The 25,697-nt window shown below is 38.8% G+C and overlaps 1 protein-coding gene across 14 annotated transcripts in view; it reads right to left on the reverse strand.

Moving 5' to 3' along the window:
* Positions 1–25,697, reverse strand: part of SHLD2 (shieldin complex subunit 2) — an 81,274-nt gene that overhangs the window by 12,082 nt on the left and 43,495 nt on the right. For 9 of the 14 annotated variants that reach the window (XM_010374110.2, XM_030940121.1, XM_030940119.1 and 6 more), the window contains 5 exons: positions 19,720–21,252; positions 14,475–14,582; positions 8,966–9,160; positions 8,664–8,798; positions 3,272–3,478 (listed from right to left, as the gene is read on the reverse strand). In XM_010374110.2, coding sequence (XP_010372412.1) covers positions 3,272–3,478; positions 8,664–8,798; positions 8,966–9,160; positions 14,475–14,582; positions 19,720–21,247 — 2,173 coding nt within the window. In that variant the 5' untranslated portion in view covers positions 21,248–21,252. Of the gene's footprint in view, positions 1–3,271; positions 3,479–8,663; positions 8,799–8,965; positions 9,161–14,474; positions 14,583–15,752; positions 15,853–17,948; positions 18,099–19,719; positions 21,253–25,697 lie in introns of those variants that run through there. The other 5 variants (XM_030940126.1, XM_030940129.1, XM_030940128.1 and 2 more) reach the window with 4 other exon arrangements.

Raw genomic sequence — 25,697 nt, forward strand, 5'->3', positions numbered from 1 at the left:
ATCAATAGCCTGTCCTCTTTTAAACTTTTTTCCAACTTCCCGCTCACCATTATCATCTATATACTCTGGGTGTAGGTTATAAAAAGTTCTCATTTATTAATCGTTTCTCAGGTGACTCATGAGAAATCTCAAGCATATTCATAATTCACTGCTAATGGCTCATCCATTCACCAGTAAACAAATACTGAACATCTACTATCCCCGAGACATTATTTTTTCCTAATTTACTTTTGTCTTACTGTGTACCGGTGAGGTCGTTTTTCTGAGCATTATTCTCCCTTTCTCCATAGTCAATTTAAAGGCTTCTTTAAGCCTTAAGCCTTCAAATTTGTTCTTCTTCATCCTCTCAGAAGTAAGAATACTCCAGGTCAAGAACTAACCACTCTGGTGTCCTACTGTTTTCTGGTTATCTCTTTCAGAGTTCAGTTAATGATGAGTCTTTCGTTCTTAACTTCATTTGCTTTAGCCTTTCAATGCCCAAAGATAGTTTCATCATCTCTTCCAATTGTATCACATATCCCTACATAAGTTAGCAGGAGTGCATAGCGATCAAATACGTAACAAGCTGTAGAAGATTCAATACCACATTTTTCCAAAGACATGTTAAATTACTACAACATTTTGTTTTGTTTTGAGACAGTCTCACTCTGTCATCCAGGCTAGAGTGCAGTGGTGCAATCTTGACTCACTGCAGTCTCAACCTCCCTGGGCACAAGCGATCCTCCCACCTCAGCTTCCTGAGTAGCTGGGACTACAGGCACATACCACCACAACTGGCTAATTTTTGTATTTTTTGTGGAGATGGGGATTTGCCATGTTGCCCAGGCTGGTCTCCAACTCCTGGGCTCAAGTGATCCACTCTTCTTGGCCTCCCAGAGTGCTGGGATTACAGGCTTGAGCCAATGTGTCTGACCTAAAAAATCATGTAAAAAAAATTTCAATTTTTATTTTAGATTCACGGAGTAGATGTGCATGGTTTGTTACACGGGCATATCGTCACCCAAGTAGAGTCTTCTGTAGTAAGCAGAGTACCCAACAGTTAGCTTTTCAACCCTTACTCTCCTCCCTCCACTCAAAAAGTGTTTTTTTTTTTTTTTTTTTTTTTTTTTTGAGACAGAGTCTTGCTCTGTCGCTCAGTCTGGAGCTGCAGTGGCGCAATCTCGGCTCACTGCAAGCTCCGCCTCCTGTGTTCAAGCAATTTTCCTGCCTCAGTCTCCCAAGTAGCTGGGACTACAGGCACCCACCATCATGCCTGGCTAATTTTTGTATTTTTAGTAGAGGCAGGGTTTCACCATGTTGGCCGGGCTGGTCTCGAACTCCTGACCTCAAATGATCCACCCACCTCGGCCTCCCACAGTGCTGGAATTACAGGCATGAGCCACCCCGCCCAGCCTAAAAAATTCTTAATAATTCAATTCTTAATAATTCAATAATTTTAAAAGAATGTTCACATAATCCTATCATTTTGTAAATTCATATGCCTCTTGAAAAGAATTAAAAGGTCATGTTGAATGTGGACTTTGCTTTCAAGGGGATCACTCCTGCTGAGCACTGAAATTCTGCTGGCAGTAAGATGAGGTACTGGGTAAGCACCTTCATTTCTTTACAAGGACTCAGGCCTAGCCTCATCTCCCTCTGGCTTTTGTTGTGCAAGCAGATCCTTCTAGGAAATGCTCCGATGCTGATCTCTCTTTCTCCTTTTATGTAACTATAAAATAGGTTAGGGAAAAGTTGCTTGTGTTTTCATATTCTCTCTCTATTTTTGTCTTAAAAACACATACACTATGACAGAAACTATGAATTCAGCCCTCATAGCTGAACATAAAGAGAATGAAAAAGGCTAAAAGGGCCTCTGTGAACAAAGCCTCTGAAGGACTGATTTGAATGGCACAGTTTTGGCATGGCTTCCCAATGAGGAGCACACCTCCAGGATTTCCAAGAACATGCACAATTTCTGACTGCATCCTCAAACAAGTGGGGCTATATCCTCAGAATCTTTCATCATCAGTGCGGTGGCCACCTATTTTGTTGTTGTCCATGATGTTGTTTATTTTTATTTTTAAACCTAATTCTAGGATTTCAATCCCAGCAGATAACTGTTTTGTGTAAGCAGTAAGTAACAGAGTTGACTTCTCCATGGCACCAAACTAAACGTCTCTGCAAAGTAATGTAGCCCCTCAACTGTGTCTGGCGTTCCTTCCTGTGGTGACCACCTCTGTGTCCGTGGAGTTTGAGAAGCAGAGCACTGGAGGGGCACATGAATGCAAAACTGGCTTAGGAACTTACATGATACTATAACATTACCAAGATTTTACCAGTTAGTATAAATCTAGAGTCTTTTATGTCCATAAAGCAACTTCCATTTTTGAAAATGGTATGAAAATTTTAATAGTATAAAAGCTTGTAAATTTCCTATCATCTGTTTATCTTCCAGAAATATTATTAATTTAAATTATCTGCTGGTATTAGTAAATGTTTCAGTGTAGAACTAGGAATAAGAAGCTCTTCTCTGAGAATGAAATCTCTGTATCCAATTATAAGTTGGGTTTTTTGAGAGGTGTTGTCTTTTTTGTTTTCTGCCTGTATCCTCCTTAGCACAGTTTTATGATATAACAACACTAACCTTCAATCATATATTGGAAAACATATTTACACACATATCTGAATTAACCCAACTAGTTAAAATTTTAATCTGGCATTTGGCCAAGATAAAGTAAGGAACTGAATTTATGGTCCCACCTTGTCATATAATACAAAGTAGGTATTTGTTCTTTGTCCCTGGTTCCTGGCACATAGTTCCTAAAGCTACTAGAATCTAGTTCAGATATTTGCAAAGATTTATATTTCACTTTTATGTAGAATTATACATTTTTACCACAAGTGGTATCCTTTTTGCTTATATTAAAACTAGCAGTGGGCTGGGTGTGGTGGCTCATGCCTGTAATCCCAGCACTTTGGGAGGCCAAGGCAAGAGGATCACTTGAGTCCAGGAGTTTGAGACCAGACTGGGCAACATAGGGAGACTCTGTCTCTACCAAAATAAATAAATAAATAAATAGTTGGGTGTGGTGGTGTGCACTGATGGTATGCACTAGCCTTCCCTTCCCTCCTCAGCTACTCGAAAGGCTGAGGTGGGAGAATCACTTAAACCTGGGAGGTGGAGGCTGCAGCGAGCTGTGTTCACACCACTGTATTCCAGCCTGGGCAACAGAGCAAGACCCTATTTCAAAAGAAATAAAAATAGCAGAATTTATGTATATAAAGATCTTACCTGAACACTTATCCTCTAGGTGGGTTGCTAAGTCTGATATCTTCACAAAGGAGGGTGTACTTTTTTGAAATTTTGCTTTAAATGTAATTGCCCTTATATCATCATCAAACAAGCACTCACAGGATGACCAAGGTGTTGTATGCAACTCTAGGTTTTCTAGTGTGTAATTGCGCTGAACAAAAAGATATTTAAATTCCCAAATATAACCTTAAACAAAAACAGTAAAAACAAAAGTCAGCAAAAGGAAAAAAAAAAAAAAAAAAAACCTAGGCTTAGTATCAGATGAAATAGATTGATCTGATTAAGTCAGCTGAATACTAATCTTTTATCACTAAAGAGTTTGGGTAAAAAGAGATAAAATATGAATGGTGCATTAAGACAACAGAAGCATGCTAGAGATTATTATCATTATTATTGTTAGTATTATTTTTTCCGAGACAGAGTCTCGCTCTGTTGCCCAGGCTGGAGAGCAGTGGTGCGATCCTGGCTCACTGAAACCTCCACCTCCCAGGTTCAAGCAATTCTCCTGCCTCAGCCTCCTGAGTAGCTGGGATTATAGGTGCGTGCCACCACTCCCGGCTAATTTTTGTATTTTTAGTAGAGACAGGGTTTCACCATGTTGGTCAGGCTGGTCTCAAACTCCTGACCTCATGATCCACCCACCTCGGCCTCCCAACCATGCCGGGCCGCTAGAGATAATTTTAATAAAATATTTTCTAAAGATTCCTTGCCCTCAGCTGGGCGCAGTGGCTCACGCCTGTAATCCCAGCACTTTGGGAGGCTGAGGTGGGCGGATCACAAGGTCAGGAGATCGAGACCACGGTGAAATCCCGTCTCTACTAAAAATACAAAAAATTAGCCAGGCGCGGTGGTGGGCGCCTGTAGTCCCAGCTACTCAGGAGGCTGAGGCAGGAGAATGGCGTGAACCCGGGAGGTGGAGCTTGCAGTGAGCTGAGATCGTGCCACTGCACTCCAGCCTAGGGGACAGAGCAAGAATTGGTCTCAAAAAAAAAAAAAAAAAAAAAAAAGATTCCTTGCCCTCCTGAATGGTCATCAGTTTATCATAACCAACAGCTTTACAGAGTAGACAATTCTCATGTATCTATCCATAGGCAAAGTTTTGTTTTCTTTTGTTTAAAGAAAGGACACTGAAATGAACCCAAGTCTAATATTTCAGTCATATTTCAATACCTTAGTTACCTTAGTTAACTTTTCTAGAACAAAAAGCATTTAGACACAATAGCACTTATTTTTAACTCTCAGTAACAATTCTAATTCTTAAAGCCACAGTAACATAGGGTCTTGCAATAATCATACTCTGTATTAGTAAATTCAACTTCAAAAATATAATAAAACAAAAGAGGGTTTCTTAGCACTAATGTTTCTGATCACATCAGCTGTCTTTTGAGTTTCCCACTTACTTCAGACCATACATCTAATTTACTACACCTACTCATCTCCTTAGTTTCTTTCACTAGAGATTTTTTTTTTTTTTTTTTTGGTGGAAAATCATCAAACATGTCAGTAAATCTGTAAGGACAGAGCATCACTAGCTAGAACTAAAGTATATATTCCAAGTTACTGCTTAAAACCAATCACTAAAATAGCTTTCTTGTCTTATTACAAAATACCTGCTTAAAAAAGTAAGCTAAGAGAAGCCAAGTAAATAAACATATAGCAGTCATAATCTTAACACCCTAAATAAACAGTTAACGCTTTAGCAGACAACCAGTTTGGGATTTTATTTACTGGGATTGACTTAGTAAGTCAAATATAGTTTTATATGTATGTATTACTCTACGTTGCTTTTAAATATTACATAATATGCCATTGTCCAGATACACCAAAATCTTAAAAATTATCACAGCAACCCTCTATTTTGAGGGACTCTGGTTGTTTTTTATTTTTCACTATTATACATGATACCATGATAAATCTATTTTCAGCTACATCTTTACACATAGTTATGATAAATTCCTAGAGCTATCATTATCGGGCTAAAAGTACTCCCAATTTGTTCATATTAATTGTCAGTTATCCTCAAGAAAGGTTCTGCCAGTTTGCATTTACAATAGCTGATGACAGTAGCTGTTTTCCCATATCTCCTCTACCAATTTCTTAAAAGAAAAATCATCTATCATCATTACTTTGTGTTTTCAATTACTTGTCAGAACAATTTTTCCATGTATTTATTGGCCATTTTTACTTCTTCTTTGGGGACTTGCCTACTCATATCCTTTCCCCATTTATCTCTATAGATATGTGTCTTTCGCTTACTGCATTATTTTCTGACAATGTAATTTTTTTTCTGTTTTTTTGGTTGCCTTTCAATTTTGTATATGGTGGTTTTTATGTATAATAGTTTTTGTTGCAGGATTTTATTTACCCTACCAACCTTTGCATTACAAATAATTTTGCCCATATTTTCTTCTACTATTCATTGTTTCATTATTTTTATATTTGAATCTCTAATGTACCTGAAATGTATATTGCCACAAACATAAAGTATAAATTTAATTATATTTTTTCTCAAATTGTTAGCTAGATTTTCCAAACATTAACTATTCTTTTATTTTAAAAAGCAAAAGGTTTTAATTTAATTTTTTTATTTTTTATTTTTATTTTTGAGATGGAGTCTCGCTCTGTTGCCCAGGCTGGAGTGCAGTGGCCGGATCTCAGCTCACTGCAAGCTCCGCCTCCCGGGTTTACGCCATTCTCCTGCCTCAGCCTCCCGAGTAGCTGGGACTACAGGCGCCCGCCACCTCGCCCGGCTAGTTTTTTGTATTTATTTTTTTAGTAGAGACGGGGTTTCACTGTGTTAGCCAGGATGGTCTCGATCTCCTGACCTCATGATCCGCCCGTCTTGGCCTCCCAAAGTGCTGGAATTACAGGCTTGAGGCACTGCACCTGGCCAATTTTATTTTTAATTATAAAATAAAATATATTTATTGTAAAATATTTAAACGGTAAAGACAAAGGAGGTAACAGGTGAAACAAGACTGACCGTGTTTTATTTAATAAGCTGGCTAATAGATACTTAAGTTCATTATGCTGGCCGAGCGCGGTGGCTGGCTCATGCCTATAATCCCAGCACTTTGGGAGGCTGAGGCGGGTGAATCACCTGAGGTCTGGAGTTCAAGATCAGCCTGGTCAACATGGTGAAACCTCATCTCTACTAAAAATACAAAAATAAGCTGGGCGTGGTGGCACATGCCTGTAATTCCAGCTACTTGGGAGGCTGAGGCAGGAGAATCACTTGAACCCAGGAGGCGGAGGTTGCAGTGAGCAGAGATCGCGCCACTACACTTCAGCCTGGGTGACAAGAATGAAACTCTGTCTCAGAAAAAAAAAAAAAATTCATTATGCTTAGTATTCTCTCTACTTTTGTATATGCTTGAAGGCCTTTGTAATAAAAGTTTTAAAAGTAAATGCAGATGCTCACACATAAAATTCAAACTAAAGGTATAAAGAAAAAAATTAAAGCACACATAATACTACTATACAGAAATAACCACTACTAGCATTTTGGTATACATACATATTTCCAGATTTTCAAATGTACATACGTATTTACAGATACATTTTTATTAAAATGAGATACTATCACACAAAAAGGGTTTTCTTGAAAATTTTAATGTATTAACTTATGTAAACAAAAAAATATTTATTATATGTTAACATATTTTCTATACATGAAGTTTTACAATCCACTTTTTTTTTTTTTTAAGATGAGAACTTGAACTCCTGGGCTCAAGCAATCCACCCACTTCGGCCTCCCAAAGTACAGAGTTAACAGGCATGAGCCACCGCACCTGGCCTATAATCTACTTTTTAAACTAAATAACACATTACATATATCTTTCCAAGCTAATGAACATAGACATTTTTTATAGTAAATATATTTATGCATTCACCCAGACCACAAATATTCCCTTAACTGTTTTCCCATCCACTGAAATAAGCTCAGGCTCTCATAGTTGTATTGTGTGACCCTGTCTTCCTGATCACAGTTTTTTGAATCAAATTTACTCTGGGCAATCAGATTCTCTTTGCTGGGAATTTGGAAATGGGGCTGGTCACTTGAAAAGAAAAGTAAAATCAGGAAAACAGAATCACTTAAGTAATCCTTCAAAACTGGTATTTTTATCTTAAAAAGACTGATGTGAGGTATTGAAGTAGATGTTAAAACTTTAAAATGATGGTTATAAATAAGAGGGGCTGGATGAATGAATGCACAAAGAACAACATCTTAATTCCTGGATTCATATGTTTTCAGTACTAACCTAAACACCATCGAATCACCTAGAGACAACTGTAATTTCTCTTCTATTAACCAAAAAACTATTAGTTTTAAAAGAACATTCACATTAAACATGGAGCAATCTGCTTTGTTACAGCTCCACTATACCTGTGACCTACATTCTTGTGTAGCATGCACTAGACTCATGTTCTCAGCCAGGCTATGGTGGTCAATGATCATAGTTAGTCTATCACTGATACATGTTTGTCAGCTTGCTCAACCAAACAAACATCTGTCCCTGTTTGATCTTAACATAAAAGTCCAAAGTTAGAGTTATCTCAAATCCAAGTCATAGCTATTAATGATTAAGAGAGACAATGTGACAGGTCCTACCTACAAATAACTATTTGGAAGGCAGAAGTTTGGAGAGGCATTAACTCTTTCAGGTAAAAAAATAATAATATACTGAATCAATCTGTAAATTAATTTAGCAGGGAAAAATAACTCATAAGCCACGAATGAAACTAAAGGATCTCACAATAGCAAAGGGAAGATATTATACTATTTTAATGAAACATCAATTCCATTTAATTCAATATACCAGAAATAATTTATGCTTTAAAGAAAAATGTAATCATGGGTCATATTTTAACACTGAACATTCTAGGGATGGCTAACAGTGCATGCTTTTAAAACAACTATAATAAAAATATGAAACACAGTAATTTATTGAACAGTAATTGTGACTTGAAAGAGTTAAGGTAACTCCCCTGACATCTGCCTTATAATCAGAGAGTTTATTTATCAGAGTACTTTGGCTGAAAAAAAATTGTAGAAGCTTCGCCAGAATTAAATGTTTAAAGAATGTTATTTGAAGCAGGTAAGATCTTCACTAAAAAGGTAAAGTAGTATATCTTGGAATAAATTTAAGCCTTTATTTCACCACCATCTATTATTGAGGACTTATTAGATAAATGAATTGCTACAAGAGGTACAAAATTTTAACAGAAGAAATTTGCAGAAGAATATTCAATCATGATCACTTGTATTTCAAACGCTGTCTAGTCTCTCAAGATTTTCTCCATCTCGGGCTCATAAACATTAATCATTTACCGAAATATAAATAGGTTAAATGCTTTTTGGTGTATTTACCTTTTTTCCTTTGAAGTTGAGGGTACCAGGCTGCTCCAGGACCCCATAATACAAGCACATAATGTTGATCTTGGGCCTGTTCCACTGTTAACATAACTTTTTTCTGCTTCTGTCCTCTATAACTGTATACTGCCTCTGGAAAAGGAAAATGAGTATCTTAGATGACATTACTCTATCACATGTGATACCATACTTTAATAGCTGATGATACATATATAGTGATAACCAAATGGTACACTAAGATGGTCTTATATCTTAATTTTTTCATAATCTAAAATTAAGGAAGCAGTCAAAATGTTTACCTGTCAGTACAGTGAAATCAACAACTCTTAGTACTGCGTGGACTAATACATCAGGCTGAAGGTGCTCCAATTCTACAAAGTCTATACTGTTCACCCTCTGAGGCTGCCTCGGAGGAAGATCTCTGAGGTAGGAATGTTTTGAGGACACATATGCCAGTAAGTCTTGAAGTACAACATCACTAACTACACTGGAATCTAAGGAAAAAAAATACATACAGACAAAATATGGCAACATTATATTTTTCTTGACAAATAATATTTTTTAGAACTGTATTTTATGTTATAAAGTATGATTAGATATAAAATATAGTTTTGTTTTCTCTAAAACATGTACAATAGCTATGTCTTGAATCAGTTTCGATGCAAAAATAAACTTGATATTTTTAATCAATGGAAATGGAATTATTTACTATCCCCAAGAAACTTGTGCTGTTCCCATACTTCTCTACTTTGTTAATAATATCATTTTTCTATCAATTAACCAGACACAAAATTTCTGTTCTTTTTTGATTCCACCACCCTGTAACAGCTTCTTTTAAAGAAGAGAATGTGCTTTTTTTAAAATTTTGCCAATCTGATAGGTGAGAAATGTTATCTCCATGTAGTTTAATTTGAATTTCTCTAATGATAAGTTATATTTGATAGCCATTTTTATATCTTTTTTTGAAAATCGACTGTTCATCTCTTTTTTGCATTTTCCCTTTTTCCAGGCTAGAGTGCAGTGGCATGAATACAGCTCACTGTAGCCTCGATCTCCTGGGCGCAAGCAATCCTCCTGCCTCAGCCTCCTATGTAGCTGGGACCATAGGCATGCACCACCACACCTGGCTAATTTTTTGATCTTTTGTAGAGATAGGGTCTCACTATGTGGCCCAGGCTGGTCTCAAACTCCTGAGCTCAAGTGATTCTCCCACCTCAGCCTTCCAAATGCTATGATTACAGGTGTCAACGAGCACACCCAGCCTTTGTCACTCAAGGTTTAAAAGTTCTTTATATATTAGGGATATTAGCTTTTTGTTATATGTTGCAAATATTTTCTCCAAGTTTGTCAGTTGTCTTTTGACTTTGTTTATGGCGTTTTGGTCATGCAAAATTTATTTTTCTATAGTAAAATGTATCAGTCTTGTCTTCTACTGCCCCTGGATTCTGAGTAATATTAAGAAAAAGCCTTTCCCTATACCAAGATTACAGAAGATTCATTCAGGTTTCCTTCTCATTGTTGCATGATTTTATTTTTTACATTTAGATTATTAATCCATATGGTGTTTATTACTGTTTGTTGTGAGATATGTGTCCAATTTCCCTTTTTTCCAAATGGCTACCCAGTTGTCTCAGCACCATTTATTAAGGAGTTAGCCTTTATCTCACTGATTTCAGATACTATCTTTGTCATATATTAAATTGCTGGGTCTAATTCCAATCTTCTTACTCTATTCCACTGGTCTATTTGTCTATTCATGCATCAGTACTTCACTGTTTTAATTACAGAGGCTTTATTGTATGTTTTAACATCTGGTAAAGCTAGTTCCCCTCCTCTGTAGTTTTCCTTTGTCAGTCTTTTCCTAGCTATTCTTGCGAGTCTGTTTTCCCATATGAGCTTTAGTATCGACTTTTATATGCCACAACATAGCTTGTTGATATTTTCATTGGAACTACACTGAATTTACATTTATATTAACTTACGAAAAACTGACATCATTATGATGTTGAGTCATCCTATCCAAGAACAGGGAATTTCTTTCCATTTTATTTATGTCTTCATTTCTTTCTGGAGTATTTTAATTTCTTCCTTATATAGGCTTTGCATATTTCTTGTTAACTGTATTTTTTTTTGTATTTTAAACTATCTTCTTTATTACTATAGTAATGAGTTTTTCACTATCATTATGCCCTCTGTTTATTATTTGTGTATATTAAGTCTAATTACTATTATTATTATTTTTTTGAGACAGGGCCTTGCTCTGTTGCCCAGGCTGGAGTACAGTGGTGCAATCACAGCTCACTGCAACCTCATCCCCCAGCCTGGCCTCAAGCAATCCTTTTACCTCAGCCTCCCAAATAGCTGGGACCACAGGTGCGTGCCACCATACCCAGCTTTTTTTTCTTTTTCTTTTCTTTTCTTTTTTTTGTAGCCTAGGCTGGTCTTGAATTCCTGGGCTCAAGTTGCCCACCCACTTTTACCTCCCAAAGTGCTGGAATTATAGACGTGAGCCACTGCACTCAGCCTAATAATTTTTTTTTTTTTTGAGACGGAGTCTTGTTCTGTCGCCCAGGCTGGAGTGCAGTGGTGTGGTCTCGGCTCACTGCAAGCTCCGCCTCCCGGGTTCACGCCATTCTCCTACCTCAGCCTCCTGAGTAGCTCGGACTATAGGCACCCAGCACTATGCCCGGCTAATTTTTTATATTTTTAGTAGAGACAGGGTTTCACCTGTGTAGCCAGGATGGTCTTGATCTCTTGACTTCATGATCCACCCACCTCGGCCTCCCAAAGTGCTAGGATTACAGGCGTGAGCCACTGTGCCCGGCCTAATGATATTTTTTAACATTAATTTTGCATCCTGTTATATCACTGAATTCTCTTATTATTTAAATTTATTTTAACTTTGATCCCCTGGAGTTTTCAGGTATGTTATCAGGGCATTTGTAAATAGAGATAATTTCCATTCTTCTTTATCCATTCAGATGCCTCTTCTTTCTTTCTTAGAATCTTGCTCTGTTGCTCAGGCTGCAGTTCAATATAGTGGTGCTCACTGCAACCTCCGCCTCCCAGGTTTAGGCAATTCTCATGCCTCAGCCTCCTGAGTAGCTGGGACCACAGGCATGTACCATCACACCTGGCTAATTTTTCATCTTTTTAGTACAGACAGGGTTTTGCTATGTTGGCCAGGCTGGTCTCGAACTCCTGGCCTCAAGTGATCCGCCCACCTTGGCCTCCCAAAGTGCTGGGATTACAGGCGTGAGCTGCCACGCCAGGCCAGATGCCTCTTCTTGTCTAAGTGCATTGGCTGATAATTCTAGTACAAAATGAATAGTTGCAGAGATAGTGGACATCCTTATTTTTTTCCTGGTTTTAATGACAATGCCTCGAGTGCTTTTCTATTAAATAAGACACTGGCATTAGGACTAAGTGTGTCTATTTTATTGCTATAGTATTAATCATATTATAATTATAATGCTGTATTGATGCTATATTTATTTATTTAAGAAAAAAAATTTTTTGAGACAAGGTCTGACTCCAGTCACCCAGGCTGAAGTGCTGTGGTACAATCATGGCTCACTGCAGCCTTGACTTTCTTTTCCACTTAAGCCTCCCCAGTAGCTGGAACTATAGGTGTGCACCACTACACCTGGCTAATTTTTCCGTATTTTTAGTAGAGATGAGGTTTCACCATATCATCCAAGCTAGTGTCGAGCTCCAGGACCTGCCTCAGCCACCCAGAGTGCTGGGATTACAGGCATAAGCCACTGGGCCAGGCTGATACTATATTTATTGATACTGAAAGGGAAAGTATCCTAATATATTACTAGTTAACAGTATTATACAAATGTTGATTTCCTGTTGTTGATATTGTACTAAAGTTATATAAGATGTCACCACTGGGAGAAGCTAGATGAAGAGTTCATGGGACTTTATGTATTATTTTTGCAATACCCTGTGATTCTACAATTTCACAGATAATATTTCAAATTTAAAAGTTTTTTAAAAAATATTATCTGTATGCTAATAACTCTAAAATTTGCCTCTTAATTTTAAACTTGTCTTCTGAGTACTGAACTTTGTTTCCAGTTCTTATACAACATCTCCACTTGAATATCTCAAAGATACCTAAAACTTAACATGCCTTGAAACATAGCCGTCTTCCCATAAACCAGTTCCCTCTCAGTCTTTCCCAATAATGGCTACCTAGTTACTTAAACCTGTAATCAAGTAGCAGTAGACTGTCCCTCTTCCCTCATCCCCAGATCCACGTTATCAGAAAATCCTATTAACTCTATTTACAAATATATCTCAACTCTTTAGCTCCACTGGCCTCCCATCATCTCTCAACTTCAGCTACTGTAATAACTTCCTAACCCTGATTCTACTCCATAATCAACTCTTCTCAACTAGAACCACGGCATTCTGTCTCTTAGCCCTTTGTTAGTTTCCTGCACAGCACTCATTATCACCTGTAAATATTTTACTTATATGTCTGTTTCATTCTTTTTTTTTGGTCTGTCTTCCACATGAGAACCTAAGCTCCATGAGGACAGGCACCATTGTACCCCCAGTGTACAGTAAGCACAGTGCCTGAAACAATGTCAACACATAACAAATATATATTGGATAGATGAAGAAGTCTTAGTTGTCTATGAAATATGTCAGAGTTTATTTCTGCTGATGGGCCACCCTAGTATATAATGAAACTTTGCCCATTCCAAACACAGTTCTTGTTATTCTAATTGTTGCTCTTCCCTTCTACTCGCTCTTTCTTTAAGAATTCAAAAGTTGGAATTCCATGCTCTATCTTCCATGTACATCCTATAACTTTCCTATTATTCCAGTTATCTTCTTGTATAATCAGTATATTTCCCTAGCTATATTCTTATATGATATTTCAGAATTTTATCAAATATATTTTGCTAGCTTATTATTTCTCCCTCTAATATTACTATGTTACTACTACATTATGTGCAGGTTCAACATCTTATATTCATTTCCTCACTTAATATTCATAACAACCCTATAAGGTATGTATGTATTCTTATCTCTATTTCAGAGACAAGGAGACAGAGGTATAGTGAAGTGAAATAACTTGCCTAAAGACAGACTGGACATAAGAGGGCCAGGATTCAAATCCTGATCTATCTGAGTACAGTGATCATAACCACAAGTTTATACTGTTTCCCTTACTTTGTTTTCTTTCTTTTTTAAAAAATTTTATTACCTAGAGAAGGAGATAGCTGCTAGTTTCTTCATTAAACAGCTTCTTTTAAAGAAGAGAAAACTGGACGTTTAAAGAAGGAAGATAGCTTTTCTTAGCAGTGGTAAGTAGGAGAATAAGGATTTAAATCACAGTTGTCTGAATATGAGACCAATACATTTTTATTACCCCAAGGATTCTTAATCAGAGGCTCAGAAGTTCCACAGAAGAACATCAGAGGTCCATGGAATGCTTTACAATTATAAGCAAAATTTTGTGCCTATCTACAGAAGTCCAGTTTTCTGGAGAAATGGTCTAAAGATTCTCAAAGAGGTCTTTGACTCCCTAAAAGGTGAAGAACCACCACTATACTGACTGCCTAAGAAAACAAAACATGAGACTCAATACTTCTTAAAATAAATGTGATTCACAATGCACAAGTTCATTTCTTAAAATTCTATTTTCATTCTTACTAATGAAAAGAAACCAATACTCTCCAACTGTTTAGAAAACATTTTGTAAAAGAACCATTTTAACCCTAATCTTTCCTAGTATGTTTTATACTTTAAACACTAATATATTATTTCATTTAAAATGTGTCTTACATTCTTCAGGCTGAATAGATGAATAACTCCCAAGATTTAATAACTGACTGCTAAATGTTGATTGTAGTACTGTCTCGCCAACCCATTGGTCCTCATGAATAACAACATCTAGAGAGAGAAAAAATATTCTGATTTTGCCATAAATTCCTTTACAATATGGTTAACTTACCAATCACAGCAAAATATTATGCATGCCTCCCATATACCAGGAAACTAGAGATCAAACAGGTTAAATAATCTGCCTAAAGGCATGAAATGACAAAACAGCAAATCTGAAATGTCAATCTAGGTAAATTAACAAAATTGTTTCTTTATATTCAAACGATATCAGTATAGAAGACCACTGCTCTATATAAAAAAAGTTTAACAGTTTTTGTTTACATAAGGCAAATGTTATCATGTATATTTCTGACAAATTAAAAATAATTTTCTTAGGACCAGAAGGCAAAGTAGTGGTTCCAAAGCAGTAGTGCCTAGGAGAGTAATAATATTCGGTATGGACTGGTCCCTTCTACTATAAATATATCTGAATATAATATAAGGCATTCTAACACACTTGATTATTTTTCCCTAAATACCATGATAATTATCTTCCATGGAAGTTAAAAGTGAAAGACTTTGGAGGTAGGGACCATTTTCCTATTGGAAAGAGAGAGCTGTATATCTAAGACCGATAAAGTAGAATCATGTAGAACTAAACATATCAACAGGTAGAAACAATTGTAGGTGGAGCAAAACTTGTGAGCTGTAAAGAGAAAGAGGGGAAGGGAGCTATCTCTAAGGCAGGATCTAATCAGTACATAGTGTCAGAGGTATAAACATATACTAACAATAGCGAAATAATTTAGCGATAATGGGAAAGAAAACCAAGGATGCATAAATCCCAAGTGATTACTTACAGATGTAGGTTCCAGACCCTTTCCTCAGCTTCTGAACCTTTCATCTACAACAGACGAATGAAAATTCCCACCTGGATATTCTATTGGCTCCCCAAACTCAGCAATGTCCAATCCTGCTTTTCCTTTCACAGTGCCCAACTCATTTGTTGACACTATGCTGCTAATCAGGTAAACTAAAATCCCCACTTACCCCTCTGCTGCTTAAACGTGCCCATGCCCTGCCACTACTACTGTTTTACATCACACATTCCTTTCCCTCCCAACAGATGCTTGTCCCCTCTGCAACTCATTTCTTACAATGCTAATGAGTCATTTATCAGAGCATTAATGAGTTCAGACGAGTGATACAGCAGAGCATTAATGAGTTCAGGTGACTTACTGAAAAACAGTGGCTCCCCACTGCCTAGCCAGGAAGAGCTAGTACAGCATTCAAGACTTTTCATGATCCAACATTCAGGATGCATGTTCTTCAGAAAAAAGGAACAGATGAGAAATTTCAAGGAGAGCGTTCTGAAAGCTAGGACTCTGAAGCCAATGTTGGATTAGTCACATGGTAATCACTAGCAGTGCATGGAGGGGATGGGTAGCCTGCCCTGGCCTCCTGGCTCCTTCCTGCCCTCTCACTGACATGCCCCAGCTCCTAGTTCTTATTCTGTTTGTCCTTTAAACACTGTTGTTTCCCAATGGTAAGTCCCCTGTCTTCATCTAATTCTAGTCAGTAGTCTCCCTTAGGTAATCCTTATTTTTGGCATCTCTCCATTCTATTGCTAGAAGTATAATAGCAAACTGTCTACTGTGTTGGTATTCAATAAGATCTGGAATACATCTGTTACTTAAAATTTTTCAGTTTGGGCCGGGTGTGGTGGCTCACACCTGTAATCCCAGAACTTCGGGAGGCCGAGGTGGGCGGATCACAAGGTCAGGAGTTCGAGACCAGCTCGGCCAACATGGTGAAACCCTGTCTCTACTAAAAATACAAAAATTAGTCAGACGTGGTGACGGGCTCCTGTAGTCCCACCTACTCGGGAGGCTGAGGTAGGAGAATCGCTTGAACCTGGGAGGCAGAGGTTGCACTGAGCTGAGATCACGCCACTGCACTCCAGCCTGGGCGACAGACCAAGACTTCATCTCAAAAAAAAAAAAAAAAAAAGAATTTTTCTGTTTGGGGGTATATATCAATAGGTAGTATGAACTATCCAAGCTATCCAAGTAAGTTCACTGCCTCATTAGGACAACAGAAAAGTGTAGGTTTTTTTTTTTCCCCACAACGTTTCCATCTGTTCCACACAAAAGAAACTTATTCAGAAATCAGTGAACTAGATCATCTTTTTCTTAAAAAGACAAAAAAAAAATCAGATTTTTAAAAAAAAGATTCACAGAAATCATTTAAATGTCTTATAATAGGAAAATGGTTAAGTAAATTGCATTAAAGCCACTAGAGAGAATGTACCTAGTTGTTAACAACTATAGAGATGTTAGGAAAAAACACAGAGACTGCAGATTGAGTTTACACCTATCCAGGAAAATGGAAAAGGTCCCCGAAAGGTCCCTGGTAACACTAATTGCCTCAGTAAAATGACCATGGTCCAGGGTTCAGCCTCTTTTACAGTCTGGGAAACTTAATTTTGTTAACACTCCAAAACTAGATTTCGGCTCTGCAACATAAGCTTGTACTAAATCAAAGAAAAAAAATCAAAGAAATCAAAGAAAAAAAAATTTTTTTTTCATTTACAATGAGGGATTAATTGCCCAAAAAAACAGTATTTCAGCTTGTTCTCATGCTGTGGGCAGCTGTACAACCAGAAAGCCAAATCACAAGCAAAGAGGTATTCAGCAAGCACTGAATCAGAACAGAGGGAGTTAGGTGAATTGAATCTCCAATAATATGATCACATATAAATAATAATAGCTAATACTGCCAGTGGGATGTGGCTATGCTAAGCCTGTTCATTACAATCTTATGTTTACCTCTTTATAAAAGATTGTACTTGACAATCCTATAGGAACACCAAGGTACATACACTAGCTAAGGTTCTCATTCCTCCTATAAACTATTTGCTAGGACTATCAATATTGCTTTGAAGTTTTCTTTTTCTAAATACCTCCTCCGTATCACATTCTTTAGATATTTTATTAAGCTTAATCAACTTCTTCCTGCTCTAATACACCATGTATCAATTTTGAATCAACAAAGAACATGTAACACAATATTAGATATGTTCGGTGAAAACATATTCTGGCCAGGCACGGTGGCTCACACCTGTAATCCTAGCACTTTGGGAGGCCAAGGTGGGCAAATCACCTGAGGACAGGAGTTTGAAACCAGCCTGGCCAACATGGTGAAACCCCGTCTCTACTAAAGATACAAAAATTAGCCAGGCGTGGTGGCGTGCACCTATAATCCCAGCTACTCGGGAGGCTGAGGCAGGAGAATCACCTGCACCCAGGAGGCAGAGGTTGCAGTGAGCCAAGATTGTGCCACTGCGCTCCAGCCTGGGCGACAGAGCAAGAGTCTGTCTCAAAAAATAAACAAAAAGAAATTAAATATTCTCTCTGGGTGCAGTGGCATGCATACCTGTAGTCCTGGCTACTTGGGAGACTGAGGCAGGAGGCTCACTTGAGCCCAGGAGTTCAGAGTTGTAGCCGATCAGGTGTCTGCACTAAGCTTGCCATCAATATAGTGACCTCCTGGGAGTGGAGGACGACAGGTTCCCTAAGGAGGGGTGAACTGGTCCAGGGTGGAAACAAGGGAATGTTAAAAATACCATGGGCACGGTAGCTCACGCCTGTAATCCTAGCACTTTGGGAGGCTGCGGCAGGAGGACCAATTGAGCCCAGGAGTTGGAGATCAGCCTGGGTAATGCAGTGAGACCCTGTCCCTATTAAACAAACAAACCAAAAAAAAATTAAAAATAACAATTTAAAACTTCTCATGCTGATCAGTAATGGGATTGTACCCGTGAGTAGCCACTGCACTTGGCAACATAGCAAGACTCTGTCTCTTACAAATAAATTAATTAAAAATAAATTAGAAATTAAAAAAACAAAATGTTCTTTATGGTTACAACTATACAGTAAGAGTATGAATTCTAGAGTCTAGGAGAAACCATAGCTTTGCCACTTCCTAGATGTATGACATTGGGCAAGTTACTTTACTTCTCTGGGCTTCAGCTTCCTCAACTGAAAAATGGGGATAAAAATCAGTACCTTCCTCATATACTTGTTGTAATAAGATATGCACGTAAAGTCTAAAACAGGGTCTCACAAAGTAAGCTCCCAATAAATATGAGCTTCTATGCATGACATGTACTCACATGCACACACATTTTAAGAAGAACAGAGAAAATAACTGGAAGGTAACACTCTAGAACTCTACTGGTCGTTATATGAAGTTGGTATAATACCAGTTTTCGCCTTTCCATATTTCCAAGTGTAATTAATATAATTTTAATAATAGAGCAATAGAAATGGATAAGTGTTCCCTCAGTAAGAACATAATGCACACAGCATTATTAGACAAGAAGCAGAGGCTGGGTGTGGTGGCTCACGCCTGTAATCCAGGACTTTGGGAGGCCAAGGCGGGTAGATCACAAGGTCAGGAGATGGAGACCATCCTGGCTAACACGGTGAAATACCCTCTCTACTAAAAAAACACAAAACATTAACCAGGCATGGTGGCGGGCACCTGTAGTTCCAGCTACTTGGGAGGCTGAGGCAGGAGAATGGCATGAACCTGGGAGGCGGAGCTTGCAGTGAGCCGAGATTGTGCCACTGCACTCCAGCCTGGGTGACAGAGCGAGACTCTATCTAAAAAAAAAAAAGAAGTGGAAAGGTCCAACTCTGTTGCTGGGGCTGGAGTGCAGTGGCCCAATTAAAGCTCACTGCAGCCTCAACCTCCTGGGCTTGAGTAATCCTCCCACGTCAGCTTCCTGAGTAGCTGGGACTACAGGCACATACAACTTAATTTATTTTATTTTTTGTAGATACGGGGTCTCACTATGTTGCCAAGGCTGGTCTCAAATTCCTGGCCTCAAGCAATCTTCCTGCCTCAGCCTCCCAAAGTGCTGGGACTACAAGTGTGACCCACTGCACCTGACTAGGGGATGCTTATTAAAGGAGGGGTAAGTGGGGCAGAGCTCAGAAGGACAGAACAGAGACCCAGAAGTGGCATTGGGCAGGAGGGTGGACAGTGGAAAGGAGAACAATGCAGATGCGATAAAGGGATCAATTATGCTGAGCTCAGAAGAGGCAAATGACTACAGGGTCTTCAAAGACTAAGTGGGAGAAAAACAAAAACAAAACTTAGCTTTATAAAATAAGCTACCACTATACCATAATGACCTCACCTGTGAGTAAAATTATATCTCCAAGAAACACTGTAAATGCCCAAAATGCTGCAGTCCTCCACAGAAAAACTTTCTTCTTAGTTTCTGATTGATCAATTACTGTAACTGTTGCTAAAGGCACTTTAGAGCCAGAATTTGGTCCGAATTTTATGTTTATTTCCTTCACATGGCATAGAGATAGCACCATGACTAAACAATTATACTTCTGGCTTTTAGAATCACAGTTTTTTATTAATGATGTTTTTTTAATACCCTTAAATTCAGACACATTCCTCTGATCCACTTCTACAGCAGAATCTCCTGCATTAGAAATCAACTTCATTTTCTTAGCTACTTGAAGGACTCTAGACAGAGCTTCAGACTGGCCCACCCTATCTTCAGAGGTGCAGCTTCTTTTAATAGCACTTTTGTGGAAGGTATTTAGCTGGGAACACAGTATTCCTGAGCTACACAACTCAATACGTATCTCATTTGGTGGCAGTTCATCTTTAGAACTGAAAAGTTCTTGAGATCCTGTATTTTCTTCAAGACCTTTATCAGAGTTTATGTGAATGTGGCTATTTTCTGTTTTAGGACAAACAGGACTAAAAAGTTCAAGGGAATATGCTTGGTTTTGTCCACTTTCATACGCCTCTGTAAAATCATTACGCTGAATCAAATTCTCTTCAGGTATTCTTATCTCCCCGTAACTTGCCTTTGGTTCAGTCTCCATGTTTGCATTCCCTTTATTTATAGGACTCTGCCCTTTATCTTTCTTTTGAGCTAAAAAAGCAACCTGGCTGGAGGTAATTATACTGAGAAATTCAGTATCAGTTGATATTTTAAGGTCTGAGACCTTCCTAACTGCTCCTTCAGACTTTGGCTTATATACTGTGTTCGAGGAAAATAATCCCAAACACTGGTTTTGTATTTCATGATATTCTGTCGGCACACACTCTCTTTGTACCACTTCAGGCCCTATATTAATTTGTTCAGTACTACAAACCAAATCCAACATAGCTGCACACTTACAGCTTAACTGACACAAATTTGTGTTAAAGTTCTGACCACATATATCTGGCTGATGTTTAGGCTGTTCATCTATAATTTTATTTTCACTGAGAAGCTTTTGATACTTTTCTTCTTCAGTTAAATGCAGAACTGTGCTTTTAAATCCACGTATTTGCATATTAGAGCTAGTTACATCACTCAGTCTAGAGGAGTGAATCTTCTGGGATTCTATATTCTGTGTTTCAGAAACAGAATGTACAAAGTCATCTTTCATGTGAACATGTCTATTCATACAGTTTGTTAAGAAATGACCACTAAGAAGATCTGGAGAACCAATAGATTCTGGGACTTCACAGTTTTCAAGATTGTTGTGCTGTTTTTCATCCTTCAGATATAAAGAATGTTGACTGCATGAAAGCTGAATTTTTTTCCAGGGGTCAGCAACAGACATTAAAGAAGCTGTGTCTTGTGATACTGTCATTTTCAGTGGAGCAACTGGAGCACCCCAAAAAATGTGGACTTGAGATCCTCCACTCATGATTTCTGATAAAAATGAAATATCCAAAATTAATATATTGTCAGCATATTTTTGCATATGGATATTAACTTAATAATGTACCAAAAGAAAATATAACATAATTAACATAAGTGATTTTTTGACATGCCATTTAATTATATAAAATTCATAAATACACAAGAAATTATGAAGGAGAAATCAAAATATTCACAAAAATTTTTCACTTAAAGACTCTCTTTAGGCTGGGTGCAGTGGCTCATGCCTGTAATCCCAGCTTTTTGGGAGGCCGAGGTGGGTGGATCACAAGGTCAGGAGATCGAGACGATCCTGGCTAACAGCATGAAACCCTGTCTCTACTAAAAATACAAAAAATTAGCTGGGCGTGGTGGCTCATGCCTATAGTCCCAGCCACTTGAAGGCTGAGGCAGAAGAATCGCTTGAACCCAGGAGGCAGAAGTTGCAGTGAGCTGAGATTGTGCCACTGCACTCTAGCCTGGGCAACAGCGCAAGACTCCATCTTGGAAAGAAAAAAAAAAGACTCTCTTTAACGGAAATAAAGCTAAGTACACTCACATCAAACAGGTAAATAGGTTTTCAGTATGTTTATTTCATTTGAGATGGAGTCTTGCTCTGTTGCCCAGGCTGGAGTGCAGTGTTGCCATCTAGGCTCACTGCAACCTCCGCCTCCTGGGTTCAACCAGTTCTCCTGCTTCAGCCTCCTGATTAGCTGGGATTACAGTCTGCGCCACCATGCCTGGCTAATTTTTGTACTTTTAGTAGATACGGGGTTTTACCATGTCGTCCAGGCTGGTCTCAAACTCCTGACCTCAAGTGATCCGCCCTCCTCCGCCTCTCAAAGTGCCGGGATTAGAGGTGTGAGCCACCACGCCTGGCCTGTTTATTTCTTATGTTGTAAAAACTTGCCCCATTTAAATAACAAGTTAGTAAAGAATGGGAAAAGAGGCATTTGTTTAACTACATTACAGTCACCTTTAAATTACTCATTTTTGGGCAGAGCACAGTGGTTCATGCCTGTAATCACAGCACTTTGGGAGGCCGAGGGGGTGGATCACTTGAGGTCAGAAGTTCAAGAACAGGCAGGCCAAGATGGTGAAACCCCATCTCTACTAAAAATACAAAAATTGGCCAGGTGTGATGGCCCATGCCTATAGCCTCAGCTACTCGGGAGTCTGAGGCAAGAGAATCGCTTGAACCCAGGAGGAGGAGGTTGCAGTGAGCCAAGATCTTGCCACTGCACTCCAGCCTGCGTGACAAAGCAAGACTCCATCTAAACAAAACAAAAAAAAAAAAATTACTCATTTTTGGCCAGCCATGGTGACCTGTAATCCCAGCACTTTGGGAGGCTGAGGTGGGAGGATCGCTTGAGACTAGGAGTTCGAGGCCAGCTTGGCCAACATAATAAGACCCCCATCTCTACAAAAAAATTTAAAAACTAAAAAATTTCTTAAAATTAGCTGGACATAGTGGTAAAACGCCTATAGTCCCAGTTACTAGGGAGGCTGAGGTGGGAGGATTACTTGAGCCTGAGAGTCAGATATTGCAGTGAGCCATGATCACATCACTGCACTTCAGTCTGGGTGACAGAGTGAGACCCTCTCTTTAATTAATTAATTAATTTAGAGACAGAGTTTTGTTCTTGTTGCCCAGTCTGGAGTGCAATGAAGCGATCACTGCTCACTGCAACCTCCTGCTTCCCAGGTTCAAGCGATTTTCCTGTCTCAGCCTACCGAGTAGCTGGGATTATAGCCGCCCACCACCACGCCCAGCTAATTTTAGTTTTTTTAGTAGAGATGGGAGTGTCACCATTTTTGGCCAGGCTGGTCTCAAACTCCTGACCTCAAGTGATCCACCCGCCTTGGCCTCCCAAAGTGTTGGGATTATGGGCGTGAGCCACCATGCCTGACGAGACCCTCTCTTTAAAAAAATATTAAGAATCACTATTATTGCTGTAACTACATATTCCAACCTCATTTAATCCTCACAGAAAGAATAACCTTCATAAGGAATAACTGGTATATTAGCTGTTCTATTGCATGTCATTATTAGATATACCATTAGGGGCCCTAATTTAGCACAGCAAAAGCCTTCAAGTTCAAAATACATTAATATATCAAACCTAAGTGGAAGGAGAAATATATTATCTTGAAATGTTGGTTGGGGCCAGGCATGGTGGCTCATGCCTGTAATCCCAGCACTTTGGGAGGATGAAGTGGGCGGATCACCTGAGGTCAGGAGTTCAAGACCAGCCTGGCTAACATGTGAAACCTCATCTCTACTGAAAATACAAAAATTACCAGGGTGTGATGGCACGAGCCTGTAGTCTCAGCTACTAGGGAGGCTGAGGCAGGAGAATCGCTTGAACCCAGGAGGCTGCAGTGAGCCAAGATCGTGCCACTGCACTCCAGCACTCCAGCCTGGGTGACAGAGTGAGACTCTGCCTCAAAAAAAAAAAAAAAAAAAAAAAAAAGTTGGTGGGAATAGATATATGCAAATCAAATGCATAGCATTACCATGATAATGAACTCTCCTCCATCAGATCTTTGGCTTTCTTCTCCAACGGTTTCTTCCCTTTAGCTTCATTTTACTTTATTTTTATTTTATTCTATATTTTATTTTATTTTATATTTTTTGAGTCAGCGTCTCGCTCTGTCACCCACGCTGGAGTGCAATGGTGCAATCATGGCTCACTGCAGCCTCAAGCTCCTGGGCTCAAGCTATCTATCATCCAGCCACAGCATCCCAAATAGCTGGGACTACAGGCACATACTGTCACATTCAGCTACAAACTTTTAAAAATAAAACCAAAACACCCCCACAAACTTGTTTGTTGTTTCTTACATCTCATTTCTCCTTTAATCTTCCACCACTTCTCTCCAACCATTTTGCTATAGAAGTTTTCACTATGGAAACCAATGACCTTCTAAAAGCCAAATCCAAAGGTCACTTTTCTATACTTTTACTACCATTAGAAACTGTTTATCAATCCCTCTTGCCTGAAACATTCTGCTTTTTTGACTCTGTGAGACCACCATATTGGAATTCTTTTGTACTTAAGACAGATATGTATTGGATTATTCCTTCAATCACTCACGTAACAAACACACAACACTACATGCTGGGCATTATGCTAGGCCCTGGGAATTCAAAACAATAATAGAGAGCTTTAAGGAGCTTAATTTCTGATAGGAAAAACAAACTGACAATCATAAAAAGTGATAGGAGGCCAGGAGCCTTGGCTCATGCCTGTAACCTCAGGACTTTGGGAGGTTGAAGCAGGTGGATCACCTGAGGTCAGGAGTTCAAGACCAGCTTAGGCAATATGGTAAAACTCTGTCTCTACTAAAAATACAAAAATTAGCCAGGTGTGGTGGCACATACTCAGGAGGCTGAGGCACAAGAATCGCTTGAACCCAGGAGGTAGAAGTTGCAGTGAGCTGAGATCACACCACTGCACTCCAGCCTGGGTAACTCTGTCTCAAAAAATAAAAGAAACAAACAAAAAAGTGATAGGAGCTACTATAGGATCAAAAGGAAGGGACAGGATCTCTAGAAGAGAGAAGCCTGGGACAACTCAACCAATGTGGAACTGCCCATTATTTGCATTTTTCGTAGGCTCTTAGGATTACAGTTAATCACAAAATTTTGGAACTGAATTTTATTAATGTTCAGAAAAAAAGTCATATAATAAAGCCCCCGAGTCATTCCCCACCCCAAAATAGGGCCCAGGAAAGCTGCCCTAATTGCCTTACCGAAGGGACAGGCCCTATTATTGGTAATCTTCAAAATGTTTAAAAGGCATATATGACATTTACTGCTTCTGTGTCCTCACTTAATATTTTCTCCTGACTTTCATTTCCTATCTCTGATAAGACAATAATGAAGTCCAAATTGCCAAATAAGAACTCACAGTGCTTCACCATTGCAGTTGTAAAACTCTCTCCTTAGTTTCTAGAACATTACTCTTTCCTAAGCAGTTCTTCTACCTCTCCAATTTTTCTCTCTTCCTCCTTGGGCCACCTCTTTCCATTCCACACACTTCTAGAGAATTTCATCCAATCCCATTCATATAACTACCATATATCCAACTGTGCTTTACAAATCTATACTGAGCCAATCTCTCTCCCAAACTTCAGACTTATATTTCTAGCATTACTATATTTGACAGGATCACAGTAGAATCAAAGGCAAGATTCAAAGCCCTACTTGCCTTCTAGGCAGGGGAAGATAGTAGAGCATAAAGGGGTGACACGAAGCAGTCCTGAGGGTTCACAGGATCTCCCAGAGCAAGAAATATCTGAGATGAATGCGAGTTCCATAAAGCACAAGGTTTTGCTTTGTTTTGTTTTTTGAGACGGAGTCTCGCTCTTGTTGCCCAGGCTGGAGTGCAATGGCACAATCTCAGCTCACCACAACTTCTGCCTCCTGAGTTCAAGCGATTCTCCTGCCTCAG

This window comes from Rhinopithecus roxellana, chromosome 11 (assembly GCF_007565055.1).
Source record: "Rhinopithecus roxellana isolate Shanxi Qingling chromosome 11, ASM756505v1, whole genome shotgun sequence".
NCBI lineage: Eukaryota > Metazoa > Chordata > Mammalia > Primates > Cercopithecidae > Rhinopithecus > Rhinopithecus roxellana.